Source organism: Monodelphis domestica, chromosome 5 (genome assembly GCF_027887165.1).
Source record: "Monodelphis domestica isolate mMonDom1 chromosome 5, mMonDom1.pri, whole genome shotgun sequence".
In the NCBI taxonomy this organism is placed as follows: domain Eukaryota; kingdom Metazoa; phylum Chordata; class Mammalia; order Didelphimorphia; family Didelphidae; genus Monodelphis; species Monodelphis domestica.
Window position 1 is genome coordinate 218,030,156 of NC_077231.1, and position 26,676 is coordinate 218,056,831.

The following is a 26,676-nucleotide window of genomic DNA, read 5'->3' on the forward strand; positions in this document are numbered from 1 at the left end:
AATACAGGATACCTACCTAGAACTTCTGGACACAGAAAATAAATGATAAATTGAAAGAATTAATAAATTTCTTCCAGAAAAAAAAACAAAGTGTCAATTCCATTAAAAAACAACAACAACAACAACCAAACCTGCAAGCAAATCAGGAGAAAGACCTTCAAAAACAAAGGAAAAGTAATTCAAATAACACAAAACAAGTCTGAACCCAGAAGAGAATACAGTAAGGGAATAGAATAAATGTGTTCCAAAGATGAATGGACTTCATGGTGTAAACCAGGGTGGCTTGCCTTACAATTCCAAGTTTAAGCATAAATGAAAAAGGATGACCATTCAATAATGAAGAGATGTTTGACACATTCTTAGAAAGAAAATGAAAACTGAAGAGATTATTTGCTTCTTGATAACTTCCAACAACTGAAATTCAGGAGTTGATGTATAAATGCAGTAATTAAAGACAGCACTACAACAAAGTAATAGCAAAGAAATGAGTAAGAGTCTTCTTTCTAAATTTTCCCAAGGAGTCAAAGCTGAAGGCAAAAATTCAGTGAAGAGACCAGATTGCAGGATTATGAACAGAACCTGGCAACACCCTGACTATACAGGTGAATCAGTGATTTTTGTGGGACAATATTACAAAATGGGAGTGTACATTTAGAAGGGCAGGAAAGGAAGTAGATAGAAGGGAATATGTGATTTGCCCAGATTAAATCAAAAGCTAGCAATAAATGGAAGATGACTACTATGGTCTATCAGGAAGAGAAGTGTTTTAAAGAGAGAGGTTGAAGAGAATGAAAGAGTATTGAAAAGATGGAAGGGAAAGAAAGAGACTTTGCTTTGATGGTAGGAGGAGATCCACTCCTATGGATGAAGAGATATGTTCAATTAAGGGAAAAGATAGATGGGAATTTGGTACTTTAAAAAAAATGCCTCCTACCTCAGGAAGGGAGGAGTTGGAACTTCTCAGAGCATCTTGGGGAGTGGAAAGTCATGCACTAAGGGAGGAGATTTTGAGGCAATGGAAGGAAAAGGTAACCAGGGGATTGTGAACTTTAGATTACTCCACCCTACTTAGTCTAACAAAATCAGGAATGTCTACACCCATATTTAAGGATTAAGTATTTTAGAGGATGGCCTATGACAGACATGTGCTAGCAAATGACAAACCAGAAACAACTGACAGATCCCTGGGCTGTCCTAAGTCAAGCCTAAGATATCATTGGTACATGTGAGATGCAAGAAAGTGTTGTAAAACTGTCTATATATTTCACATCCCTTCCTCTTTCCGGCCTCTTTCTTCAGAGAGGTGGCTCTGGTTGGCAGTATGCTAAGCGTTCCGGCATCTTGGCATGGCAGCAGCTTTTGTCTAGTTTGGCGGTGAGTTTCCCTTGATACTATACTGGGAGAAGCTGAGTAGCTAGTTCCAGTGAGGCATCTTAGCCAAGCTCTCTTAGAGTTTAGGCTGATTCCTTTCTCCTTTACCTTCCAAACATTTTCCTCTTAAAAAGCCACTAATCTTCTTCAGGGATCTCATGGCAAAGAACTTTGAACATCCCCTGGCACAGGCCAGGCGGGAGAAATCTTATACCTTTTCCCTCTCCCTTCTCCTTAATTTCTTTCCTCTACATTAATTAAAATCACCATAAATTTCCAGCCAACTTGGGTATTTTATTTGGGATTTCCCCTGGTGATCAAAAATTAAACTTAGATTAGGTCACAACCTTAAATTATCCTTACAGGATGAAACATTATTGGTATCATACTCAAGAATGTAATCATGTATAAGACTAGAGAGAGAATAGAAAATTATAGGAGTTGTGAACCTGAAAATAAGGGTCTAAATTAGTTAAAGAATATGAATAATGAAAAGAGTAAGAGAAATTGTCTCTTGATTGAAGTGAAAAAAAATGAAATTTGAAATTACTAATGAATAAGACTAGCTAAAGGAGAGGAGAAGGGGAGGTCTATTTGCCTGAGAAGGAAAAGGTGGGGAAAGAATTATATAACTATATAAAAGAAGGAAAGAAAAAGAAACCAATAACCCCAAAGGGAAAGGGGTAACAAACATAAAGTGAGATCAGAGATGAGAAGAGATGCAAAGGGAATAGGGTCACCTTAAAAATGATTAAAGTAAAGTAACTGGAGAAACAGTACTTTTATGGTAGAAGAGGAGGAAAATCATAACTTAATAAAAACCTAGTAAGAACAAATGGAGGAAAATATAGACCTAATTCTTATAATTTTAAATGTGAATGGATTAACCAAATCAACAAAATGAAAAAGAGTAATATATTGAATAAAAAAACCAGAATCTTATAATCTGTTGGTTATATGTATATAGTAAAAACTGATATACAAAAAGAAAAGCAGCCATAAAAGAGACAGACTCATAATATTATACTCAATCAAATATTAGAAATAAGCAATTAGTACCATTTTAATATTAAATTTTTACACTTTAATTCTATGGGAAGGATTGCTTGTTGGAAGATTCCAGCTTTTTTAGTGCTGTTAATATTTGTCCTAGTATGAATTGTTCCCATCAGAACCTGTCCTGGAAGCATCTACTTCGTTTTTTTTTTTAATTTTAATTTTAATATTTTTTAAAATTAATTAATTTATTCAATTTAGAACATTATTCCTTGGTTACAATAATCACATTTTTCCCTCCCTCCCCTCCACCTACCCTTCCCATAGCCGATGCACAATTTCATTGGGTATTACTTGTGTCCTTGATCAGAGCCTATTTCCATGTTGTTGCTGTTTGCATTAGGATGTTCATTTAGAGTCTACATCCCCAGCCACATCCCCCTCAACCTATGTATTCAAGCAATTGTTTTTCTTCTGTGTTTCTACTCCCACAGTTTTTCCTCTGAATGTGAATAGTGTTTTTTCTCATAGATTTCTCCAAGTTGTTCAGGATTACTGCATTGCCACTAATGGAGAAGTCCATTACGTTTGATTGTACCACAGTGTATTAGTCTCTGTGTACAATGTTCTCCTGGTTCTGCTCCTCTCACTCAGCATCAATTCCTGGAGGTTGTTCCAGTCTCCATGGAATTCCTCCAGTTTATTATTCCTTTTAGCACAATAGTATTCCATTACCAACATATACCACAATTTGTTCAGCCATTCCCCAATTGAAGGACATCCCCTCATTTTCCAATTTTTTGCCACCACTAAGAGCGCAGCTATGAATATTCTTGTACAAGTCTTTTTTCTTATTATCTCTTTGGGGTACAAACCCAGTAGTGCTATGGCTGGATCAAAGGGCAGACAGTCTTTTATCACCCTTTGGGCATAGTTCCAAATTGCCCTCCAGAATGGTTGGATCAATTCACAACTCCACCAGTAATGCATTAATGTCCCGACTTTGCCACATTCCCTCCAGCATTCATTACTTTCCATTGCTGTCATGTTAGCCAATCTGCTAGGTGTGAGGTGATACCTCAGAGTTGAAACATCTACTTCTTAAGGAGATGACTTAACCGTTTCATTCCATCTCTCAAGACTTCTATAAATTGGTCATTCCTCAGAGTAAAGATGAAGGGGTTCAGCAATGGAGTCACTACTGATGTAATCAGGGAAATCATCTTGTTATACTCAATTGCATCAGTCTGCTTGGGTTTCACATAGAGAAATAAGCAACTTCCATATCCTATCACTACCATGGTGAAGTGGGAGGCACATGTAGAAAAGGCTTTCCTCCTGCCAGATGCAGAAGGAATCCTCAGGATGGTACAGATGATGTATATATAGGAAATTATGGTTGGAAGCAAAGAGCCAAAGAGAACAAAAGCTGCCATCAAAAAGAGGATGAATTGCTGAAACCTGCTGTCGCCACAAGTGAGTCTGAGCAGTTGGCCTCTCTCACAGTAGAAATGATTCAGTACATTTGGCCCACAGAAGTAAAGCTGGCATGTTGCAACAATTGGCCAGATTTGGAAGAGAAACCCAAATACCCAGGACACAATGACCACCCAGAGGCAGACTTGGTGGTTCATGATGACACTGTACCTTAGGGGATTACAGATAGCTACATATCGGTCTACAGCCATTGCTGCCAACAACACAAACTGTGAAGTCCCCACAGAAAGTAAAAGAAAGAGTTGAGCCATACATGCACCAAAAGACATTGTCTGAATTTGGGTGGTCAGTAACCCTCCCAACATAGTAGGTATAACAATGGTGGTGGTTAAAATCTCCATAGCAGAGATGTTACCGAGGAAGAAATACATGGGAGAGTGGAGGCGGTAATCCATACATACCATAATAACGATGAGTGAATTTCCAATAATTGTCACCATGTAAAGGAGGAAGAATATGGAAAAGAGCATGTGGCGGAACTCTTGTGAGCCAGAAAACCCGAGCAGTTTCAATTCCAGAATTCCTGAGTGGTTGTCAGACATTCCACTTTCTGCTACAGAAGTTACTGGAAAGTAGCAAATGGTTAGCTTGTATACATTGGTGAAAAGAACACTGGATTTGGAGTCAAAAGACCAGAGCGTGAACCACACCTTTAACTCTCCTCAGTGATGTAGCATTGGACTCTACCTCTCTTAAGATTCAATGTTCTCAACTGTAAAATGAAAGATAATATTTGCCTCTTTTCACTCACATTAAACTCATTACAACATGCAAGTGCTCTTTTAAGGCAAGTCCTCTGTCAAGTTCTATTATATAAGAACATTGTATGTGTCTATTATTCAGGGACTATTCTTAGAAAACTGGTTATAGTAACTCATTAAGATGACCTACTTAGATTTAGAAAAGCTATGACTTTGACAGAAGAGGGGGACTCAAATGAACAAACCACAGGAACGGGAATGAATATTTGTGTATGTAGGGCTACAGTGAGGAAAGCATTTTGTAAGCCTTAAAATGCTTTACTGTTATGAGTTCTAATCCTAATATTGAACAACTCTAAGGAAGGAGAGTCCACACTTCTGAAAATAACAGATTGTCTGAAAGTATTTTTTTTAAACCCTTACCTTCTGTCTTGGAATCAATACTGTGTATAGGACCTCCCATCTCTACGTCTGGCTCTCAGTCCACTGAGCTACCCAGCTGCCCCCTCTGAAAGTATTATTAACTGTAATCTTATCTTTTTTTCTCTGCTTCCATAGAGCTCATTTGAGGAATAAGCTTCTTGAGAAAAAGAAAAGTTATTTCTGCTTATTTATACCATAAATTCTTCATATGTTCAATACTATGCATGTTTCCATCTCCCTTTTGTTTTCCTATGCTGTCTTCCTCCAGCAGATTATAAACACCTTGAAGGCAAGGACTATCTTTTTGTTTGTATTTGTATCCTTAGTACATAGTAGATATCTTGACATATTTTAAGTGTTTTTTGACTTGCTTTAACTAATGAATATACTTAAGACTTTCTTAAATTTTACTTTGAGCTCACTTTAAATGAATTATTTCATATTCTTCTGTGATAACACAAGAGTTTACCCATTTTGATTGCCACTAATCTATAGCCCTTCTTATCTTCTATGGTGCCTCTTGTATAATATTATATTTTAATAGACTTTTCAATCAGTCATACTAATAAAACTGAAATTCTATCCAAGTTATAAAAATGTATCAAGATATATAATATGTAAAGGAAGGCATAAACTGGAACAGAGTTCATAAATTGGGACAGAATCTCAAAGCTGGAAGGGAATTTAGGGATAATTTAATCTGACAACTCCTCCTCCTCATATTTCACAGAGGAAGAAATTAATCCCAGAAAAAGAGCCTGGATGGTCTAAAACAAGAATATGAGCTAGTGGCAGAACCAAGTCTAGAACCTAGGTTTTCTGCCAGCAGGCCCAAGGCTGTTCCCCTTCCTCCACCACACTGTATCTGTTCCTTCTGCACTTCTGCACATATACACAGAAGTGGAGCCATGGATTCTAAAATCTGCTAGTTTTGCCAGGCTCAGTTCAAGATACTTTTTATAAAAATATTAGGAAATTTAATATTTTCCTTATATTTTCAATTATCTCTACTGGCCCAGATTGAATCCCACAATGGCTACAATTAAAATATTTCAAATCTTTTACATTTACACATACATGTATACATATATATGTACATATATGAATACATTCATAAATGGTGATGTGTAAATGAAAGGCTGTGCCCACTCACCAAAGGTGTTCGCCACTCTTATGGTGGATGTTCAGAGCTGAGTCCAAATGGAAGAGCTTCTCCTTCTAGATGATGAAGTCTGCTCAATGATATTAGCACTTCTTCCCCTAAAAGAGTCTGCAATAAAACTGGTCATTTTTTTTTTTGAGAGGAAGAAAACATTAAATAGAGTAACATATACATCCCTATAATCTATGACTCCAGAAACATTGGAAGTCAGTAAGGAGGATTCAGGATGCTTCCTGAAGTAATCCATTCAATTTTAGGGACATCCAATTATTAGGAATTTTCCCTTATACTAAAAATAGGTCTAACTCCTGAAACTTTCATATATATAGATGCTTGTTGTGTTTTCTGGGTTGAAACAAAGGAAATTCAATCTATTTTCTATATGGTCTTTACCCTCTGTGACAGAGGCTGGCACTAAAGAAAAAGTGCCAGGCTGAAGAGTGTGTGAAACTGATCACCTCGAGGGGGGAGGGGCTCCAAGAGATTGGAATCTTGAGGAAGAAAAGACTCTGGCTGGTAGAGGAGTTGATCGAGCTCCATCTTGAGAAGCTGAAGACAGAAGGTGGGAAAAGACTTTCTCCTGAGGGTTACCCACTTTTCCTGCTAGTGACTGGAAACCCCCTCCCCCAAACCCTTCCCAGTTGAAGGGACTTTCTGAAGAGAACCCTGAGCAGACTTTATCTCAACTCCTGTTACCCTGAGTCTGAACTGTGGCCAAGGGACCAAACCCAAGGTGAGTCAACCTGACTTTCTCTCAGGGGACTCAGGCTACCAAAGCCCAAGTTCCCACAAACTTGAGGAGGGAGGAAAAGGGTTTAGATAGAGACAGGAACTCCTTTTTCCCACATTTTTCCCCATTCTTCCCTGACCATTACTCCTTTTGTATTACCTGATTGAGTTGACATTAAAAATTATCTGTTCCCCAAGTTGAATGTGAGTGAACAGATCAAGGGGAGACCTTTGGTCTCTAGTAGTGGAGGGGGAACAAGAGGGACAAGAGTGAATTGGGGAGAGCAGCTTTAGATAAGGAGGGAAGGCAGAAGGGGGAAAATCTTCAAACTCTCTCTCCTCTCTCTGAGCCAACCCTAAACATCAGCTGTCTACCCTCAACCCCACTTTGAAAAGGGGGGGTCTCCATTCTTTCTCCCTCTCAATACTGAAAGTCTTAGCCCCTCTAGTTACAAATAACCTCCCCTGTATTATAAAGGTTAATTTGCCTTCCCTCCTTAGCTAAAGCTATTCTCCCCAATTCACTCTTGTCCCTCTTGTCCCCCCTCCACTACGCGAGACCAAAGGGTCTCCTCTTGATCTGTTCACTCACATTTAGCTTGGGAAACAGATAACTTTTAATGTCAACTCAATCAGGTAATACAAAAGGAATAATGGGCAGGGAATAATGGGAAAGGAAGGTGGGGAAAAGGGGTTCCTGTCTCTATCTAAACCCTTTTCCTCCCTCCTTGAGTTTGGGGAAACTTGGGTTTTGGCAGCCTGAGCCCCCTGAGAGAAAGTCAGGTTGACTCACCCTGAGTTTGGCCCCTTGGCCAAAGTTCAGACTCAGGGTAACAGGAGCTGAGGTAAAGTCTGTTGAGGGTTCTCTTCAGAAAGTCCCTTCAATTGGGAAGGGTTTGGGGGAGGGGATTTCCAGTCACTTGCAGGAAAAGTGGGTAACCCTCAAGAGAAAGTCTTTTCCCACCTTCTGTCTTCGGCTTCTCAAGACTGAGCTCGACCAACTCCTCTCCCAACCAGAGTCTTCTCCTCCTCAAGATTCCAATCTCTTGGAGCCCCTCCCCCCTTGAGGTGATCAGTTTCACACACTCTTCAGCATGGCACTTTTTCTTTAGTGCCAGCCTCTGTCACACTTCTAAGTCTTATCTTGTAACATAAAACATATCCAAGATCTGTTGATTATTTTTATTGGGTGTTTTTCAGACCTGTTATCTTTTTGTTTATAGTCCTTTGAGCACCTGCCCATCTGTCAATGTTCTCCTAAAGTATATCTGCCAGAATTGAGCACTATACTCAGAAGTGATGTAGTCAAGGTAATGGGAGCATCACTGCTATTTTTCTAAATATTAGACTCATTAATGCAGCTTAATTTTGGTGGACCTTGAAGTACATTAAACCCTAGGTCTTTTACATATGAACTAGTGCCTACCTATATTTCCCTTCCACTATATTGATGACATTGTTTTTCTGTTTAATTCAAATATAAGACTTTCTATTTATCTTTAATAAATTCATTTCATTAGATCCATCATTCTAGCTTATCGAGATCTTTTTCTTACTCTGCCTAATACTGTTATCCAGCATGTTAGCTATTTCTCTTAGCTTAAAGGCAAGTGTATATTAAAAACAATAACATATTTCCCCTCATCAAACTCATTGATAAAGTTGTCAAATAAATAAGGTTCTTAGGCAGTCCTTTAGTAGAAATTGTTCCTAGATAGCTTCTTTGAGTACCTCACAACAGACCTTTCTCTATGGTTTATTTTGATCCATTAATTACCATATATTTGAACTAATTATTCAATCAAACATAACTAATTCTAGACATCAGTTTCTTAAAGTATAAAATTAAATGGTTTGATTAGATAATGCCCAAGGTCCTTTGAGCTCTAAAGTCTTTCATTTCCTTCACATTTTTTTCATCCTATTCACAAGGCAATTGTCAGATGCTTTCTCGGATACTTTGCAAAAATTTACATATATTATATATGACCTTCCCCCAAACTCCCAGTCTAATAACTATCAAAGAAGAAATTAATTTAGTCTGTGACTTATTCTTGATGAAATTCACCTGGTTTAATAATTACCCCCTTCTCAGGGGCAGCTGGGTGGCTCAGTGGGTTGAGAGCCAGGCCTAGAGATGGGAAGTCCTGGGTTCAAATCTGGCCTCAGACACTTCCCTGCTGTGTGACCCTGGGCAAGTCACTTAACCCCCGTTGCCTAGCCCTTACCACTCTTCCTTTTTTAAATTAAAAAATGTCTTCATCAAAAGCTGTTTTTCAGTATATAGAATCAAGATAGCTGTTATATTCACACAAAATCCCAATGTGACCATTATCTATCTACTCCAAACTTTGATATTTGGTAGACTACTGGTGGATCCTGATTACCAATGGCTCCTTGCTGCCTTAGCTTGGGACTACCCATTTCATACTTTATTATAGATTTTCACCATTTTATCCATTATGAGTTTGAGATGCATAGGGTCTTCCTTCCCAGGGTCTTCTCTGGAAAACGTCTGAAGAACAGGAGATATTTATAAAGGAAGGCTACACATTTTGGTCAAAATGAATCAGCAAATTAAGACTCCCTAGGATCTTTATGCACCAAAATTCATTCCCAATCCATTACCAGCTACTTGTTTTAACTAGATAGTAGGACAAGAAACATAAGAAGTCCTTCCTAATTCCTACTTCAGAAATAACTAATGGGAGTCAATAAAATGAAATATATGTCTGTGTTTTTCTGTTATTTTCCTTTTAGTCTCATGAATTTTGCTGTGGGTCCAAGTCATCCTCCTCATATTGACTCATTGAACTTTTTGTTTTTATTATTATTATTATTATTTTTAAACCCTTACCTTCTGTCTTGGAATCAGTACTGTGTATTGGCTCCAAAGCAGAAGAGTGGTAAGGGCTAGGCAATGGGGGTCAAGTGACTTGCCTAGGATCACACAGCTGGGAAGTGTCTGAGGTCAGATTTGAACCTAGGACCTCCCGTCTCTAGGCCTGGCTCTCAATCCACTGAGCTACCCAGCTGCCCCCTTTTTATTATTTCTTACCTTGAAACTGACAACAAAAAAGACTGGCCTCCAATGGAAGACTTCAGAGGGAGCTAATACTTGGATTTTCACACTCATAAAACCTCAAGGAATTCACAACCTTTATAGGTAAAAAGATCCACTTGGGAAGAAAGGTATCCAAGCAAACAACTTTGTTTCTCTTAACATTTGGGGTCCTTGGGCCATAGAGATTCTTAATAATGTTTTAGATCATATATATTTGTTAAAAGTTCTACACATTCCTTTAAAGTTCTCAGTGAATTATTTTTTGTTGGAGTCAACAAATCTCACCTCAAAAATTATCCTTTTCAATAGACATTTCTAAGTCTTCCTACCCCCATCCTAGCTGTTAATACTTTCTCCTCTGAGGTTGTCTCTCATCTGCATTATCTATAACTATATATATAACTATATGTTTATCTATCTATCTATCTATCTATCTATCTATCTATCTATCTATCTATCATCTACCTATACATTTGAGGGAAACTTAGAAATTGTCTCCCCACAAGACAAATATGAGATAATGGAAAATTCAGACTGGAAGAATGTTGTATCAGTCCATCCAATATCATCCCTAGAACCTCACAATGTGATCTGATTTCATAGGGTGTCCCTCCTTCAAAAAGCAAGTTGGAAAAGAAAACACTTACTCATCCCAGAAGGAAATAACAAATGGTCAAAAACACTGAGTGTCCTGCCTGGTTAATGCCTTGTCCTCCCCTCTGGTTTGGCTTGGCCAAAGTTAATACTGACAGATGCTAATGCTGCTTAAGATGAAGGTGTTTTTAGCAAGTGACTCAAGAAAAAAGTCCACTAATCAGGATGCCAGGAGGAACCCTCCACTTTCTGTGTCCCCAAGAGGCTTCATGGCTGAGTTTTACTTTTAATGAGCCCAGGGCAGGAATCCCCCTCAGGACTCTGTCTGGGGAAAGAAGAAGAAACTTTCAACTCTTCCAACTTGTGGCTAATCAGGTTTTACTTTGAAAAGGCTATTTTTTGTAGAAAGCAAGCTAGTGAATGACACAAGCAATCCAGGTCCAGGTCTGGAAAGGGCAGCAGTATGGCTCACTTCACAATGATCTCTTGGCTCATCAATGATGGGGAGTAAAAACTGGAGCCATGATATTTTAGAAAATATAGAGCCAAGCAGCAGCACATAAAGGTCTCAGGAATGGAAGTCTGATGAATAGGGAAAGAGTCAACAGTGTTACATAGTAAAGAACTATTAGTTCAGTTTATTATTAAAAGGTTGGTAATCCTAAATGGCCTTAAAATTTGTAGTTCTATGAAAACCTTTCTCAGGGTCACACAGCTGGGAAGTGTCTGAGGTCAGATTTGAACCACGGACCTCTCATCTCTGGATCTGACTCAATCCACTGACCACCCAACTGCCCTCAGGAGGTGGATACATTTCTTTATCATAAGTCCCTCAGAATTATCCTGGCTCATTGCATTGCTAAGAGTAGCCCAAGTCTTTCACAGTTAATTATTCTACAATATTGCTCCACTGGATACAATATTCTCCTGTTTCTGCTTATTTTACTCTGCATCAGAAAATGTAGGTCTTTCTAGCTCTTTCTGAAATCATCCTTGAACTTGTTCTTTTCTTGCATCACAACTTTCTTCCCTCAACTCCTTCCTATTTGTCACTGATAGGATTTCCCCTTATAGCCTTTAAACTACTTCCATAATGCTCTTGTCTTCATCCTTGAATGTCTTTGCCCCATCATCTCTTCCAACTCCCACCTAGACTTTCTTTAAAAGAGGAAGTTCAAGTTACAATTCATACAATTGTATTACATAGATTCTAACATATGGCTTGAGAGGATAGTATTAGTATTATTAGATAAGAATAGCAGGGAGAGAGATTTTGGCTATGAATAAGGAAAAACTTCCAACAATTAGAACTATCAAAAAGGAAAATCAACTGCCTTCTTAAGGTAGTGGGCTCACTGACCCTTGGGGAGTCAAGCTATTTGTGTGTTGTCACCCATTAGAAATGTTATATGGGAATGATCCAGGATAATTCTGAGGGATTTATGAGACAGAATGCTATTCACATGCAGAGAAAGAACTGTGGGAGAAGAAACACAGAAGAAAAACAACTGTCTGATTACATGGGTCTATGGGGATATGATTAGAGATGTAGACTCTAAATGATTACCCTAATGCAAATATTAATAATATGGAAATGGGTCTTGATCAATGACACATGTAAAACCCAGTGGAATTGTTTGTTGACTATGGGACGGGGGGGGGGGGGGGAGGGTAGGAGGAGGGGAGGAAAAGAACACGAATCATGTAACTATGGAAAATATTCTAAATTAATTAAATAAAAATTTTCAAATAAAAAATAAATAAAATTTAATTAAAATTAAAAAACCAAAGATGTCAATAAAATTTGTTTAAAAAAGAAATGCTATATGGGATTTCTGAATGGTTGTAAATGAATGAGAAATCATTTATTAAGCACTTAACCATGTCACAGACATTCTGCTAAGCACAGAGACTACAAATACAACCAAAGAAGAGAGTTCCTGCCTTCAAGGAGCTTGAATTCTAATGTGGGAAGTGAATTTATAAAGGAGAAAAGTGGGTGGCTAAGATTTTTAAATGGTGTGAGAGCAACTAGAAGGTCAAGTTCCAAGTAACATCATATTAAAATTCCCCAAGAGACATAGGGGCAGGGTTAAGATTATGTTAAATTATATTAAAGGAGTTGTAGAGGATAGTTAGAATGGAGGTATCACTATCTGGACTTGGCTGAGTAGGGACTATTTTCCTCTGGAAAAATAATTTTCATATGTTCTAGTCTCTATTTTTCTTATTTAATCATGTGTCTTGCCACATGTATCAGTTTGTCAAATAATATACTTTAGGACTAATTCTACAAAGATTAACAGAGCAGCTGGTTTTCACATTCCATTTTGCTGTACCAATTATAGTTGCCACCAAAGTAGTAGGTACATGAGCAAGTGGTATATATGTCTGAGGAAGTAGATTTATCTCTAAGGTAGGCTGTCTCCTATCTTTCTGAATGTCTCCTCTTTCCTCTTCCTTAATATGTTTCTCATATCATCATATTTATTCTAATTATCCTTTCACTAAACATTCTCAGAGATCTATCTCATATAACAAATACTATTTTTAAGGGAGAAAAAAATTGACACAATTGATACATTGAAAAAAAATCTGAAAAGTTATGTATTGTGTAATAGCTCTGGACCTTCCACCTCCACAATGAAGAGTATTGGGAGTATTTTCTCACATGCCTTTATTTGAGTCCTACTGGATCTATATAATTTTGCTACATTTACATTGGATTTTTTGGCATATAATTGTTCTTTTCATTTATATTGTTGTTACTGTGTACATTGTTTTCTTATCTCTGCTTACCTCATTTTGCATCTGTTTGTACAGATCTTTTCATATTTCTCTATTCATCAAACATTAGTTTTTACAATACAATAATATTCCATGGGATTCATGTACCACAACTTATTTAGCTATTCCCCAATATATTGGCATCTACTTTTTCCCCAATTCTTAGTTATTACAAAAAGTGCTGCTATAAATATTTTGTAGTACATGCATATTTTCTTTTTATTGTGACTTCCTTGGGGTATAAGCCCAGAACTAGTCTGAGGTTCAAAAGACAATGGACATTTTTGTCACTTTATTTGCATATTTCAAAATTGCTTTCCATTGTGATTATACCATTTCACAATTCCACTAATAATGTATTAGTGTGACTATCCTTCCAAAATTAACAATTGATATTGTCATTTTTGCCAATTTGCAAGGTGTAAAGTGAAACCTCAGTTCTGCTTTGATTCACATTTCTTTTATTACTAGATATTTAGAGCATTCTTTCACATAGTTGTGAATACTTTACATTCTTCTTTGAAGAACCATTTCTTCATATCCTTTGACCACCTCAGTATGGGGAAAAATATATATGTATATACATAAATATATAATATATACACTTACAATATATATGTATGCACACATATGTACATGTCTGTACACAAATACATATACATCCTTTATATATCTTAGATATCAAATCTCCCTATCAGAGAAATTTGATACAAAAACTTTTCCCCACAGTTGACTCCTTCTCTTCTTATCCTAGATGCATTAATGTTGTCTACACAGTTTTTTAACTTCAAGAAATCATAGCTATCTATTTTATCTTTTGTACTTTTAATTGCCTCAGTCTTTTTTGGTTAAAATATATATACCTATAGCTATGAGAGATGTATTATCCATTTATCTTCTATTTTTTCATAGCATAATATTTAATATTAAGGCTGTATATTCATTTAGGATGTATTATGGAATAGTATGACAGATGTTTTTCTATGCTTAATTTCTTACAGATTGCTTTCAAGTTTTTTCAGCAACTTTTTTTCATGTAAGGAGTTTTTCCTAGATAATCTAGGTTTTTATCTGTATCAAATGATTTACTGAATACTATTTTTCTTGATTATACCTCATCTAATCTGTTCAACTAATGTATTTCTCTATTTTTTAACCAATTCCAATTGATTTCTTTAAACCATTACCTTCTATCTTAGAATCAATCCTTTGTATTGGTTTCAAGGCAGAAGAGCAGTAAGGGCTAGGTAATGGGATTGAAATGATTTGCCCAGGGTCACACATCTAGGAAGTGTCTGAGACCATATTTAGACCCAAGACTCTAGTGGATTCTCAATTCACTGAGTCACCTAGCTTCCCCCTCTACCAAATGATTTTGATTATTGCTCCTTTTTGATGTAGTGTGAGATCTAGATGTTCTATTCTGCCTTCATCCTTATTTCTTTTCATCATTTTCCCAGATATTCTGGATTATTTGTTTTTCCAAATGAATTTTGTTATTATTTTATCAAGTTTGGTAAAGTATCCTATTGGCAATTTAATTAGAATAGCATTAAAAGTATACATTAACTTTGGTAATATTGTTATTTTTATTATATTGGTGGTCTATCCATGAGCAATAAATAAGTTGCTTTTTATTGCCTTGGTATATTGATCCCCATGTACCTTATGCAATTTGTAGTTATTTGGAAAGGGATTTCCTTTTCTATTATTGTTTCTTATGTTTTATTATTAAAAGACAAAATGCTTTCACTACCTGTTTCATTATCTTTGTAATTGGACTTATAATCCTATTTAAAACTTTTGATGTTTCCCTCATCTGGAGGATTCCCCAAAACCTCCAATGATGTCTTAACCCTATAATAAACCATCAGAGACAAGCTGATCTCTCTCTCAGACTTGTCTCCTTGACTTGTCTCCACGCTACATCTCTCTCTCTCTCTCTCTCTCTCTCTCTCTCTCTGTCTCTCATTTTCCTCTATGTGTCTCCATCTCCTAACTTAGTTTTTTCCCCCTTTCATTTTCCAGTCCCCAGCTTCCCTCCTAGGTCAGAGTACCCATGCAGGTTTTTTTGAGAGACTGGTTCTCTTCATATAACATCATATCATCTACAAACGGATAGAGTTTAATTACTTCTTTGTCCATTCTGATTTTTTCAATTTCTTTTTCTTCTCTTATTGCTGATAATGGGCATCCTTGTTTCACTCTTGATCTTATTAGAAAGGCTTCTAGTTTCTCCCTATTCCAAATAATCCTTGCTGAGTGTTTTAGGTAGATGCCTTGTGTCACATTCAGAAAAAATCCATTTATAACTATGATTTCCTGTGTTTTTAATTGGAATAGCTGTGGTATTTTGTCAGAGATGTTTTCTGCTTTTATTGATATAATCATATGGTTTTTATTACTTCTTTTATTTGTATTATCAATCATGTTTATAGTTTTCCTCATAGTAAACTATTCCTGCATTCCTGGTATAAATCCTCTTTCATCACAATGTATTCTCTTTGGTACTTATTGTTGTAGTCTATGAGCTAATATTTTATTTAGTATTTTTACACTCAAATTCATTAATGTGATTGGTCTATCATTTTCTTTCTCTGTTTTTGCTCTTCCTGGTTTAGGTATCAGCACCATGTTTATTAAACCACGTTTATTATTAAACAGGGTTTGGTAAAACTCCTTCTTTTCCTATTATTTCAAATAATTTATTTACTATTAAAATTAATTGATCCTTAAATGTTTGGTAGAATGCATTTGTAAATTCATCTGGTCCTGATGCTTTTGTCTTAAGAAGTTCATTTACGGTTTGTTCAATTTCTTTTGATATTCTACTTCCTCCTCTAATGGCCTAGGCACTTTATTTTTTGTAAATATTCTTCCATTTCACTTCCATTTTAAAATTTGTTTGCATATAGTTGAGCAAAATAACTAATAATTACTTTAATTTCAACTTCTTGGAGGCATAATCACCTTTTTCATTTTTATGCTAGTGATTTGACTTCCTTCTCTCTTTTTTAAAAATCAGATTAACCAATGGCTTATCAACTTTTTTCCCTATAAAACCAACTCCTATATTTATTTATTAATTCAATGGGTTTCTTATATTCAATTTTATCAATCCCACCTTTAATTTTTTGGATTTCTAAGTTGATGTTTACTTGGGGATTTTTAAGTTGTTCTTTTTTCTAGTTTTTAAACACTCCCAATTCATGGATCTTTTCTTTCTCTATTTTATTTATATAAACATTTAGAGTTATAAAATTTCCTCTAATTATTGCTTTTTCTGTATCCCATAGGTTTCAGTATGTTATCTCATTATTATCACTAATGAAATCATTAATTGTTTCTATGATTTGTTCTTTAACCCACTCATTCTTTAAGATTGTTATTTAGATTTTACTTTTTGTTTCCATGGTCCCTTTCATATACAATTATTAATACATTATGGCCTGAAAAGAATATATTTAACATTTTTGCTTTTTTATGTTTTACTATAATATTTTTGTGCCATAATCGTATGCCATATGATCAATTTCTGTAAAAGTGTCATGTATCACTGAAAACATATAATATTTTCTGTTCCCATTCATTTCTCTCCAGTTAGTTATATTTAACTTTTCTATGATTCTATTCATGTCTTTGATTTCTTTCTTATTTATTTTTTGGATAGGTTTATCTAATTCTGAGAGGGGGAAATTAAAGTCCCCTGCTATTGTTGTTTTGTTATCTATTTCTATCTGTAACTCATTTAGTGTTTTGTTTAAAAATTTGGATACTATAATATTTGGTGTATATAGATTTAATGTCAATAATGCCTCCATTATCTGTGGTACCTTTTAACAAAATTTCCCCATTTATCTATTTTTATTATATCCATTTTAGTTTTAATTTTCTTAGAGATCATGATTGCCATCCCTGCTTTCTTTGTATCAGTTAAAGCATAGTATATTTTTGCTCTAACTATTTATTTTTACTCTGTATATCTTTCATTTTTAAATGGGTTACTTATAAACAACATATTTTGGGGGCATCATTCTTGATCCATTTTGTTATCAATTTTCTTTTTAGGTATGAATTCATTCCATTCACATTTAAGGTCATAATTACTAGTTGTCTATTTCTCTCCATTCTGTTTTTCCTTATTGTAGTCTTTCTCTTTCTTTCTTTTTGCTGTATCTCTCCTCAGATATCCAATTTCATCTGTTCATTACCTCTTTAATTCACACCCTTTCGTAGAAATCTTTTCCTATCCTCTCCCTTTGCTCTTCTAGTTCTACATTGGCCCACCTTTCTAAAAGTTCCCCCTTGGTCCCTTCTCCTTACCTTTTAGTTCTTATTCTAGCTGCCTTTACAAAAGTCAATTCCTTATCTCCCCAATCATACCCTTCTATTTTTTATATGACTTTGATTCTAAAAATCCCTCCCTTAACTTATGCTGAGAGTCCCTCCCATATCCTTTCACTTTATCTCCCTATTTCTTTAAATGTTCTCCCTTTCTCCATTCTAGATATTTCTCTCTTCTAATCCCCTTATCTTCTTTTCTCTTATTCTACCCTTCCTTCTCTTAGGTCCTCAGTCTTTAAGAGGACTCTAGTCTTAAGGAACTCCCTCTCTTATCCTATCCCCTTTCCCTCCTGTTTCTCTGTATGTTAAGAAAAATTTTACCCTTCTAGTTGCATCTTTTATTCTCTCTTTAATCCAGATATGATAAGAGTAGGGGTCTAGTACTACCAGCCCTCCACCCACTTTTCTCCTTCCGTGTAGTAGTTTTTCAACTCATTTCTTTTTTATATGATACAATTGTTCCATTTTTATCTCTTTCTGGTCTAATTTATTATTATTTTGGCTCATAGTCTTTTATCTATATTTACCCTTTCAAATGACTCAGGTAATAATGTCATTTTAAGGACTATAGATGACATTTTCCACTTAAGAAATAAACTATTTGACCTTTTGGATCACTTATGATTGGTCTTTCATAATTGCCTTTGTATGGTTCTTTTATAGATCAAATTTTCTCCTGAGTTCTGGGTTTCCTCCCCAAATTGTTGAAACTTCTTTTGTTCATTAATATTTCATTAAATATCCTTTTTTTAGCTCAAAAAATGATGCTCAGCTTTGCTGGTTATGTTATTCTTGGTTGTAAACCCAGTTCTTTTAGTTTGTTAAATACAGTGTTCTATGCCTTCAATCTTTTAATATTGAAGCTACTAAGTCTTCTGTTATTCTGAAAGTAACTATATAATGCTTATTTTTTTTCCTTATTGCTTGTTGTATTTTCTCCTGGGGACTATGGAACTTAGCCATGATGTTCTTGTGCATTTTCATCTTTGAATTTCTTGGAGGTGGTGATTGGTGAAATCTTTTAATTCCTATTTTATCCTCTGAATTTCAAATTTCTGGATAGTTTTCCTTGATGATCCCTTACAGTATGGTGTCTAAATTCTTCTTTTTTTTCTAGTCACAACTCTATGGAAGTCCAATTATTCTCATATTGTCTCCCCTTAATTTATTTTCCAGGTCAGTTGTTTTTGTGATATTTTATATTCTTTTCTATTGTTTCATTCTTTTGGTTTTGTTTTATTATTTCTTGTTGTTGTAGAAAGTCATTTACCCTTGTCCAATTCTAGTGCTTAATGAAACATTTTCTTCTGATGAGTTTCTGCATCTTTTTTTCCATTTGAGTAATCTTTTATAATTGTCTCAATTTTCTTGCATTGCTCTTTTTTCCCTATTTTTTCTCAACCGCTTTCATTTGTTTTTTGAAGTCTTTTAAAATCTCTTTCAAAAACTCTTTTTCAGCTTGATACCATTTATTGTTTTTCTTTACTGTTTTTGAAACAGATGCTTTTATTTCACTGTCCTCTGAATTTGAGCTGAAGTCTTCTCTGGCCCCATAATAGCTATCAATATTTGGATTTTTTCTCTTTTTCTTGTTTTTGTTGTTGTTTTTAAGTTTAGTGGTCAGGCCAATAGACTTAATTATTGACTTGTTTGTTGTCTATGGCTCCTTAAAATATAATCTAGTTTCCTTATTTATTCTGTTTTATTTTTTGAATATTTGTTTTTGCTTTGTCAGATAGCATGATTGCTATTCTTTTTTGGGGGAAGGGCACATTTACTTGATATATAAGCAACAAATTTTTAGAGGTTTGTTTCCTTATCCAATAGACATTTATTAAGTACCTATTATATGCTGGGCATTGCTTTAAACACTAGGTATGCAACTAATAAAAAGAAAGATCATTTCCATCCTTAAGGAACATAAAATTGAATGTGAGAAACACTAGTATAGAAAGGGAGGCAGGAAAGTGGTCATGTGGACAGGGAATACCAGAAAGCCTTGCATAGGAGCATCTTGTCCCATGGAGAAATCAGGCAAAACATCAGATGCCAAGTGGAGTGAGCTGAGAGTCCGATTTCTTTTTGAAGAATCTTAAATTTAAATATGAAGAATTTTAAAGAATCATCTTTAAAAAGTATGACATTGAGAAGAATCTGGTACTCTAGCTTTCCAATCAGAGGGGAGAGGAGGCTGTAAGAGGTGATGTCAATCAAGGCCTGAGTTAGCAGAATGATGATGAGGTAAGAAGTGATGAGCTTATCCTGGTAAAGGCACTTTTCTCTGATACTGAAACCAGGTAGAGCAGTAGATGCAAAGAGGGAGAATACCAAGTTCTTTCATTTACTTTACCTTATTCTTTTTTATGGTGGTCCTGTTCCCACTGACTCTCTTCCTCTTATCCCTGATCTTTTCCTCTTATTTGTTACTTCTTTACCTTTGAATTTTGATTATTAGTTATTTTTCTCTCCTGTTTTTAACTAGTTACAGAATTACTGATTTCCCCCTTCTTAGATAGTCAAGTATATTACCCCTTCCTCACTTCCCTTTCAACTAATCCTGTTCTTTAGTTTTTAAATTATTTTCCCCTTCTTTTCTTCTAGATTGTCTTCCAGTTCTATATATTTACATTTCCAATCTATTATTCTCTCTTATTTCTCTTTTGAGACTTGCCATCACTGAATATTCCCTCTTACCTTTTTTTTTTTACTATTCAGGTCACAAATTCTGCTATCATAATTCTCATTTCTCTTTTTCAACCCCTCAGTAACAGAGTGATGTGTTTCCATATTCTCACATTCCATTGGGTCCTCTGTCTCATCATATTTTGGATCATTTTCCTTCATCTTTCTCTCCACACATAACTCTCATTTAAACTTTTTTTTTGTTTCTGTTGAAGGTAGCACCATTTTTTCTAACCTCCCAGGTTTATGAATAGCATTATGTTCAAAATCTTCCTCTTCCTTACCCTATGTATATACCAAATTACCAAATATTGTCTTTCATTCCTCTTCAATATTTTTTCCACCTGATCCCTTATTTCTATTAATACATCCACCACTTTAGTTCAAGATCCCATCACCTTTCACCTAAATTATTGAAACAGCTTCCTAATTAGTCTGCTTACCTCAGGGCTCTCAGTCTCCACAGAGCTGCCAAAGTAATTTTCATTAAATACAGATAAAGTGAGTATCATAGTTTAGTAAGTACAATTAACAAAGTACATAATACTTTAAAAGGCAGAGTAAGCGGAGGAAAAAGGCAGAAAAGGAACAGCATGGAAAGGGAAATGGACAGATACAAGGAGTGGGGAGCCCAATTCCTCCTGTAGTCTCATTCAACAATAGAGTAGGCATTCAACTTTCCACTTCCTGAGACTATATATCTCTTTACTGGAGGCTTTTTTCCACTGATGCTGCTTCCCCACCCCTCCTGAGAAAACAATCAAAGGATTAAAAAAACCAAAAGGTATACAGCATCCATTGAAATTTCTATTAGGAAAGGTTAAAAACATGACAGCAACATTTCATTTCATCTCTCAGCCTCTCTTTGACTTTATCATTATAAAGATTATGAAGATGAAGGGTCTGAGGAATTGGGGTACCACTGAAGTCCTCTTGTTATACTCAGCACCCTGGGTCAGCTTGGGCTTCACATAAGAAAAAAGCAGGTTTCATAGCCTGTCATTACTGAGGGGAAGTTGGTGGCATAGGTGAAGAAGTCTTTTTTCTGACTTGAAGCAGATAGGATCTTTAGGATAGTTTACATAGGTTTATTATATTATATATTATATAGGTATATTATAAAGGTTTATTATATAGGTACAGAAGATAATGAGAAGCAAAGAGCCAAAGAGAATAATAATAGCCATCAAGAAGAGAATAAACTCTAGGAAAACTGTGTCATCACAAGAAAACTTCAGCAATAGCCCTCTGTCACATACACACACACACACACACACTCACACACACAAACTATTACACAAGAGCTGACCAGCGGAAGGAGAGCTGAAAAGTAGCACAGACTGGTCAGATTCCAAAAAGAAACCCAAAGATCTACGACAAAATCTTCAACCAAAGACAAGCTTGACTGTTCATGATGATGTTGTATCTCAGTGGGTTACATATTGCTACACAATAGTCTACTGCCATTATTCCAAATATTATAAATTCTATGGTCTCTAAAAAGATAAATAAGCAAAGTTGAATGATACCAGCAGAAAAAGACATAATCAGGATTTGGGGCATTAAGAAGGCCCCTAGCATTAAAGGAATAGTAATTTAGGCAATCAAGATGTCCAGAAGAGACAGGTGACCAAGGAAAAAAATACTAAATAAATGCATGTTGATCTGATAATCACAAACAAATGACAATGAAAACTTTACCTTTTTGGATATGAAGATGAGGCAGTGATATAGTACAGAAATCTCAAAAGTTCATGAAAATTCCTGTATCTCTTTTTAGCTTTGCTTTAAAATCACATGGTGACCAAACAACCTGCCATTGTTGACTAAAAACCTGACTGCATATTATTTATTGTCATTTTTATATCTTTACATAAAGCCATTTAATTATCTCAACCAAGAATCCCTAAAAATCACATATTTACTAACAATATATATCTTCTTGTCTTCAAAATCTTGCTTTGGACTCCCTACCCATTATGAGAATAGAAAGACTTAAAATTACCCAGTTCTAGATTAGTTTATTACTCAATTTCTACAATTCTCATGTACTTAAGCCAAATAGTATATTAATTTGTATTTCTATAGAATCCAAGAAGCTAACAAATGGAGGGGATCTTCAATGTCATTTAGTCTAGACTCATTCCTTTATAGAAGACAAATCTAATGATGATGAGGGGAATGAGATGAGTTAAGGTCACAGAGCTAATTAGTAACAAAGGTGGAATTAGAACCAGTATCTCTCCATGTCCAAGTTCAATTTTTCCCCCCACTAAACCTCACCCTCTCTTCTATAATTTTTAGTCTTAAATATTGTTATATTCTTTTCTTCTGTGTATGACCAGTCTACTCACCTCTCAGATTTTCTTTTGCCATCTTGGAAATTTCTTAGGTGGAATTGTGATGTCACCTTTCCATAATCTCAGTATTAAATGTCTGTTTTAGTTATATTAACATTTAGAATTTACCTTTTAATAGTGGTATTACCAATACTATTATTCAGTACCTGACTGAGCTAGGCAAACAGAACCAGATACAGTTATGGATCTTTCAGGAGACAAAGAAATCTCTGAGAAATTAACTTGTGCTCATGACAGAGAGAGTAGAAACACACTAAAAAAAAAACCCACAGATACAGGGAGAGAGAGAAATCATCTGGGAGTCAGCTGAAATTAGTTGGCTGGACAGAGCTAAATTGAGAACAAAATTAATTAGTGTAAAAATTATAAGTTCAATACTTATTGTCTTCAATTCTTCATCAGCCACTCACTTCTCAACCCCCCCAGTACCAATGTTCAGATGAACTATTTTCTCCAGGATTTCTTCCTATGGTTACAACTCAACAATAGAGCCTTCCCTTTACCTGCTGTGTATTTACTCAATAATACATTTCCCAAATTTATGGACTTTTCTTTGAAAGTGGAAGAATACTTGAAAACTAACCCTCTTTCCAGATGATTTAAAATTTGTACTGACAGAAGAATCCAAATCCAATTTATGTTCTGATGGATCATGCTGCTTCCCATTAACCTTGATTCACTAATATAATGGGTTTATGTAAGGGTACCAAGCATAACATAGGCAATAACAGGGGAATGGAGTGAATATAGGGTATTGTTTTGCCTAGCTTACTCATTTCAATGAAATGCAATACAAGCAATAAGAAGCTACTTGGCATCAACTATTGCAAGACATTGGGCTGACTATTGGGGTCAAAAAGACCAAAATAAAAAAACAGTTTTTGCTCTCAAGGACTTTACAATCAACTACATATTCTAGTGGGAGTTATATATCTTAAAGTTAGTTATTATCTCCTTTTTGCTTAGTACTCCCCTGGTTGTAACACAATCCTAGAGATGTACTTAGAGTCTAGATGGGAGATGATGGGAGGCTAAACTAGGATGAAAGTGAATGGAGAGAAGGGAATGGATATAATAGATACTGCAGTAGAAGAATTTAACCAGCTTTAACAACTGATTGGGGATGAAGGAGAGTAAAGGGTCTGCTATGAGTAAATATTTGCAAAGCAGGCAAAGGGAAGGCTTTAGTATTGACCCTGTAACTATAGGGAGAAATTATAAACTCTAAGGCAAATACAAGGCAGATCATTATTTCACATTAAGTTTCTTAGCAGTGAATTCCTCAAAGAGAAAACATTCATTCAAAATATTCTGTCCTACTGGAGTTTGGTGATCAGGGTCTTCCCTTTGGTATAAAAATAGATAGTATGAGACAAAATCAATGAATCTGGCCATATAGGTCAAGAACTATTATGGTACATTGGAAAGAGCAATGGATCAGGAGGTACCAAATCTAAAAGCCACTTTTATGGGTTAGTTTCACCAAATTTGGCTTCTTATCAGCCTATAGAAAAGATGCTCAGATCCTTCCCAATGGCACAGATATCTTGATACTGCTTTAAAAGAGCACCAAAGGTACTGGGAAGAAAATTGACTTGTCAATTTTGGTGTCAAAATCAATATTGGAGTGCAAGTTCTCTGGCTCCCAGTCTTTAATTATTTCCATAAAACCATAGTTCTTTACCTATAAAATGGAGGAACTGGAATATATTAACTCTTTGGAGTTCCTTCTATTGCTGAGATGACATGAGCTACCACTGGCCTTGTGACTTAGTACCATGTCATGAGAAGCACTCAATTCTGACACACAGAGTATACTTATGAAATTTGATAAATAACACACAAATGGCCAAAATAAACCCATAGATTTGTTCTGAGTTTGCTAATTATGCCTAAGGGGGAACATAAACATTATAGGCCAGGGAGTCTGTTAGAAGCAATATAGTGTGAGGATAATGGTGTTAGAGTTGAGTCAAAACAATTGGGTTCCATTATTGACTGGAATCCAAGAGCTTCATGAACTTAACCCTTGTGACCTTCATTTTCTTAAATCATCATATGGACATAATAAATTCTACTTCACTGAGTTTTTTGTAAGAGAAGAGCTTTGTAAATTGTACTCACTTCATAACTGTGAGATATCAGTATTATTATGAGGCACAAATTTTGTAGGTCTTTGAATCACATATTTATGCAATATATCATATATTGTAAAGGACCTTAAGAGTTAATCACTTTGCCCAATTCCTTTATTTGACATGGTAGAATAAAATAGGTAATAAATCTCTCATTTAGAACACATCCTGTGATTCCAAATCTTGTATTCTTTTTAGGACATGACACTTCTGTAAGATTACATGAGGATCTGGCTTGTTTGAAGGCAGACACAGGTGAAATGCAAAAAGTGATAAATGGGACTTAAGCTGAGAAAGATCCATAAACTACACACTAGATGAGGCTATCCATCCATAGAATCACTTCCCTTTTTGGCAACCCAACCCAAAACTCACATGTGATCAGCATGACAAGAGAACACTGACTGAAACCATCATCTTTAAGCTTTTTGAGTTGTCAAAGTCCTTATTCTTGTATAAAATCAGAATTCCAATTTGTCACTAGTATCAAGTTGAATATAGAAGAGTTATGGCATATGGGAAGAGCAATGGACTTGGGGTGTGAAAATGGGTTTAAGTTACAACTTTTTCTCTGATTAGGTGTCCTTGGATGAGTGATTTGATTTCTCTGACTTTCAATTTTCTGAACACTTTTAGAGGGAGTGGAAAAAAACAACAACCTTAAAAGCAGCACAACTTGGCATAATTTTCTGCTTTAGTAGATTCTACCCAAGTCTTACCTCTGGTACCTACTGATGGCATGACCTTGGACAAGATCACTGTCCGATCTAACACTCCATAGTGCAAGTTGCTGAAATGGTATTGATCTACATTGGTAAAAGTCCCCTCATTTGGAACTCCCTACTAGAGAATCTTGAGATACAAACTACTTGCAAAAATGACTATTTTAAAAGGATGTTTAGTACCACATTTCTCAGAGGTTGATGTGAATTAAAGCAATAATTAGTTTCACTCTAATGACTGCCTTCATTTTCCTATCATCCAATCCTTTATACTTCCTTGGTGGTTTACCCTTACCTTCCAGATGAAGTTATAAGCTGAGCCAATCTTTCATTTTCCTTGATCACTAGAGAAACAAGATTCATTCCTGTATTTATTTTTTCTCCTCTTTGGGGTTCTCTTACTTTCAAATTGAATGAGCCATCACCATAGCCAACTAACACTAATTGACTCAGAAGAGTTTCTTAAGCTATAAATTCATCTTTTGTTTCAATATGATGCTTTCTAGATTATCACACTCATTTTCCCCAAAAATATTTTCTTTGATGTCTAGAGTAGAGATTTCCCCATCCTCTTCTTTGGTATCTCCAGAGCCTTCATTTAACAGAGAGTTGAAATATTAATCACCTCTGCAATCAACCTTGTTACCTTGGCTGGGAACTGAAGAAATTTTGTCAGAAAAATAAAATCAAAACTAGATTAAGAAATGCCAAATTTTTATTGACTGAACAAACACTTTTATTATGGTCTAGGCTTTAACAACTCTAGCAATAATGAAACCAAGAAAAATTCAGTGAAGGAAAAAAAGGACAGAAGGGAATAAAAAAAGACACAAGAAGATCCTTTTATTATCATCTTGTTAAAGTTAATACAAACATTAAAAACATTGTAAAAAAGTTTATGGCTTTATGCATATTTTATATGTATTTACTTTTGAGGTATTTGGTTAATGGTTATTTAATTGGTATTATGTTTTTATGGCAAATTTAATAAGTGCTAACAAAGACAGTCAAGTTCACAAACACATAAAAATATACATTGACGATATATATTTTCTTTATTTAAATTGCTGGTGTAGTATATATATGTATATATAATCTGTATTAGATAG

General features: G+C 35.3%; 1 protein-coding gene and 1 pseudogene across 1 annotated transcript; both read right to left on the minus strand.

Annotated features, from left to right (window-relative positions):
• Positions 1-3,461: 3,461 nt before the first annotated feature.
• Positions 3,462-4,406, minus strand: LOC100011249 (olfactory receptor 9A4-like). The gene has a single exon (XM_001365005.2). It carries the CDS (start codon positions 4,404-4,406, stop codon positions 3,462-3,464), a length of 945 nt encoding a protein of 314 aa, XP_001365042.2.
• Positions 4,407-21,160: 16,754 nt separating this feature from the next.
• On the minus strand, positions 21,161-22,009 carry LOC130454731 (olfactory receptor 9A4-like; annotated as a pseudogene).
• Positions 22,010-26,676: the final 4,667 nt, after the last annotated feature.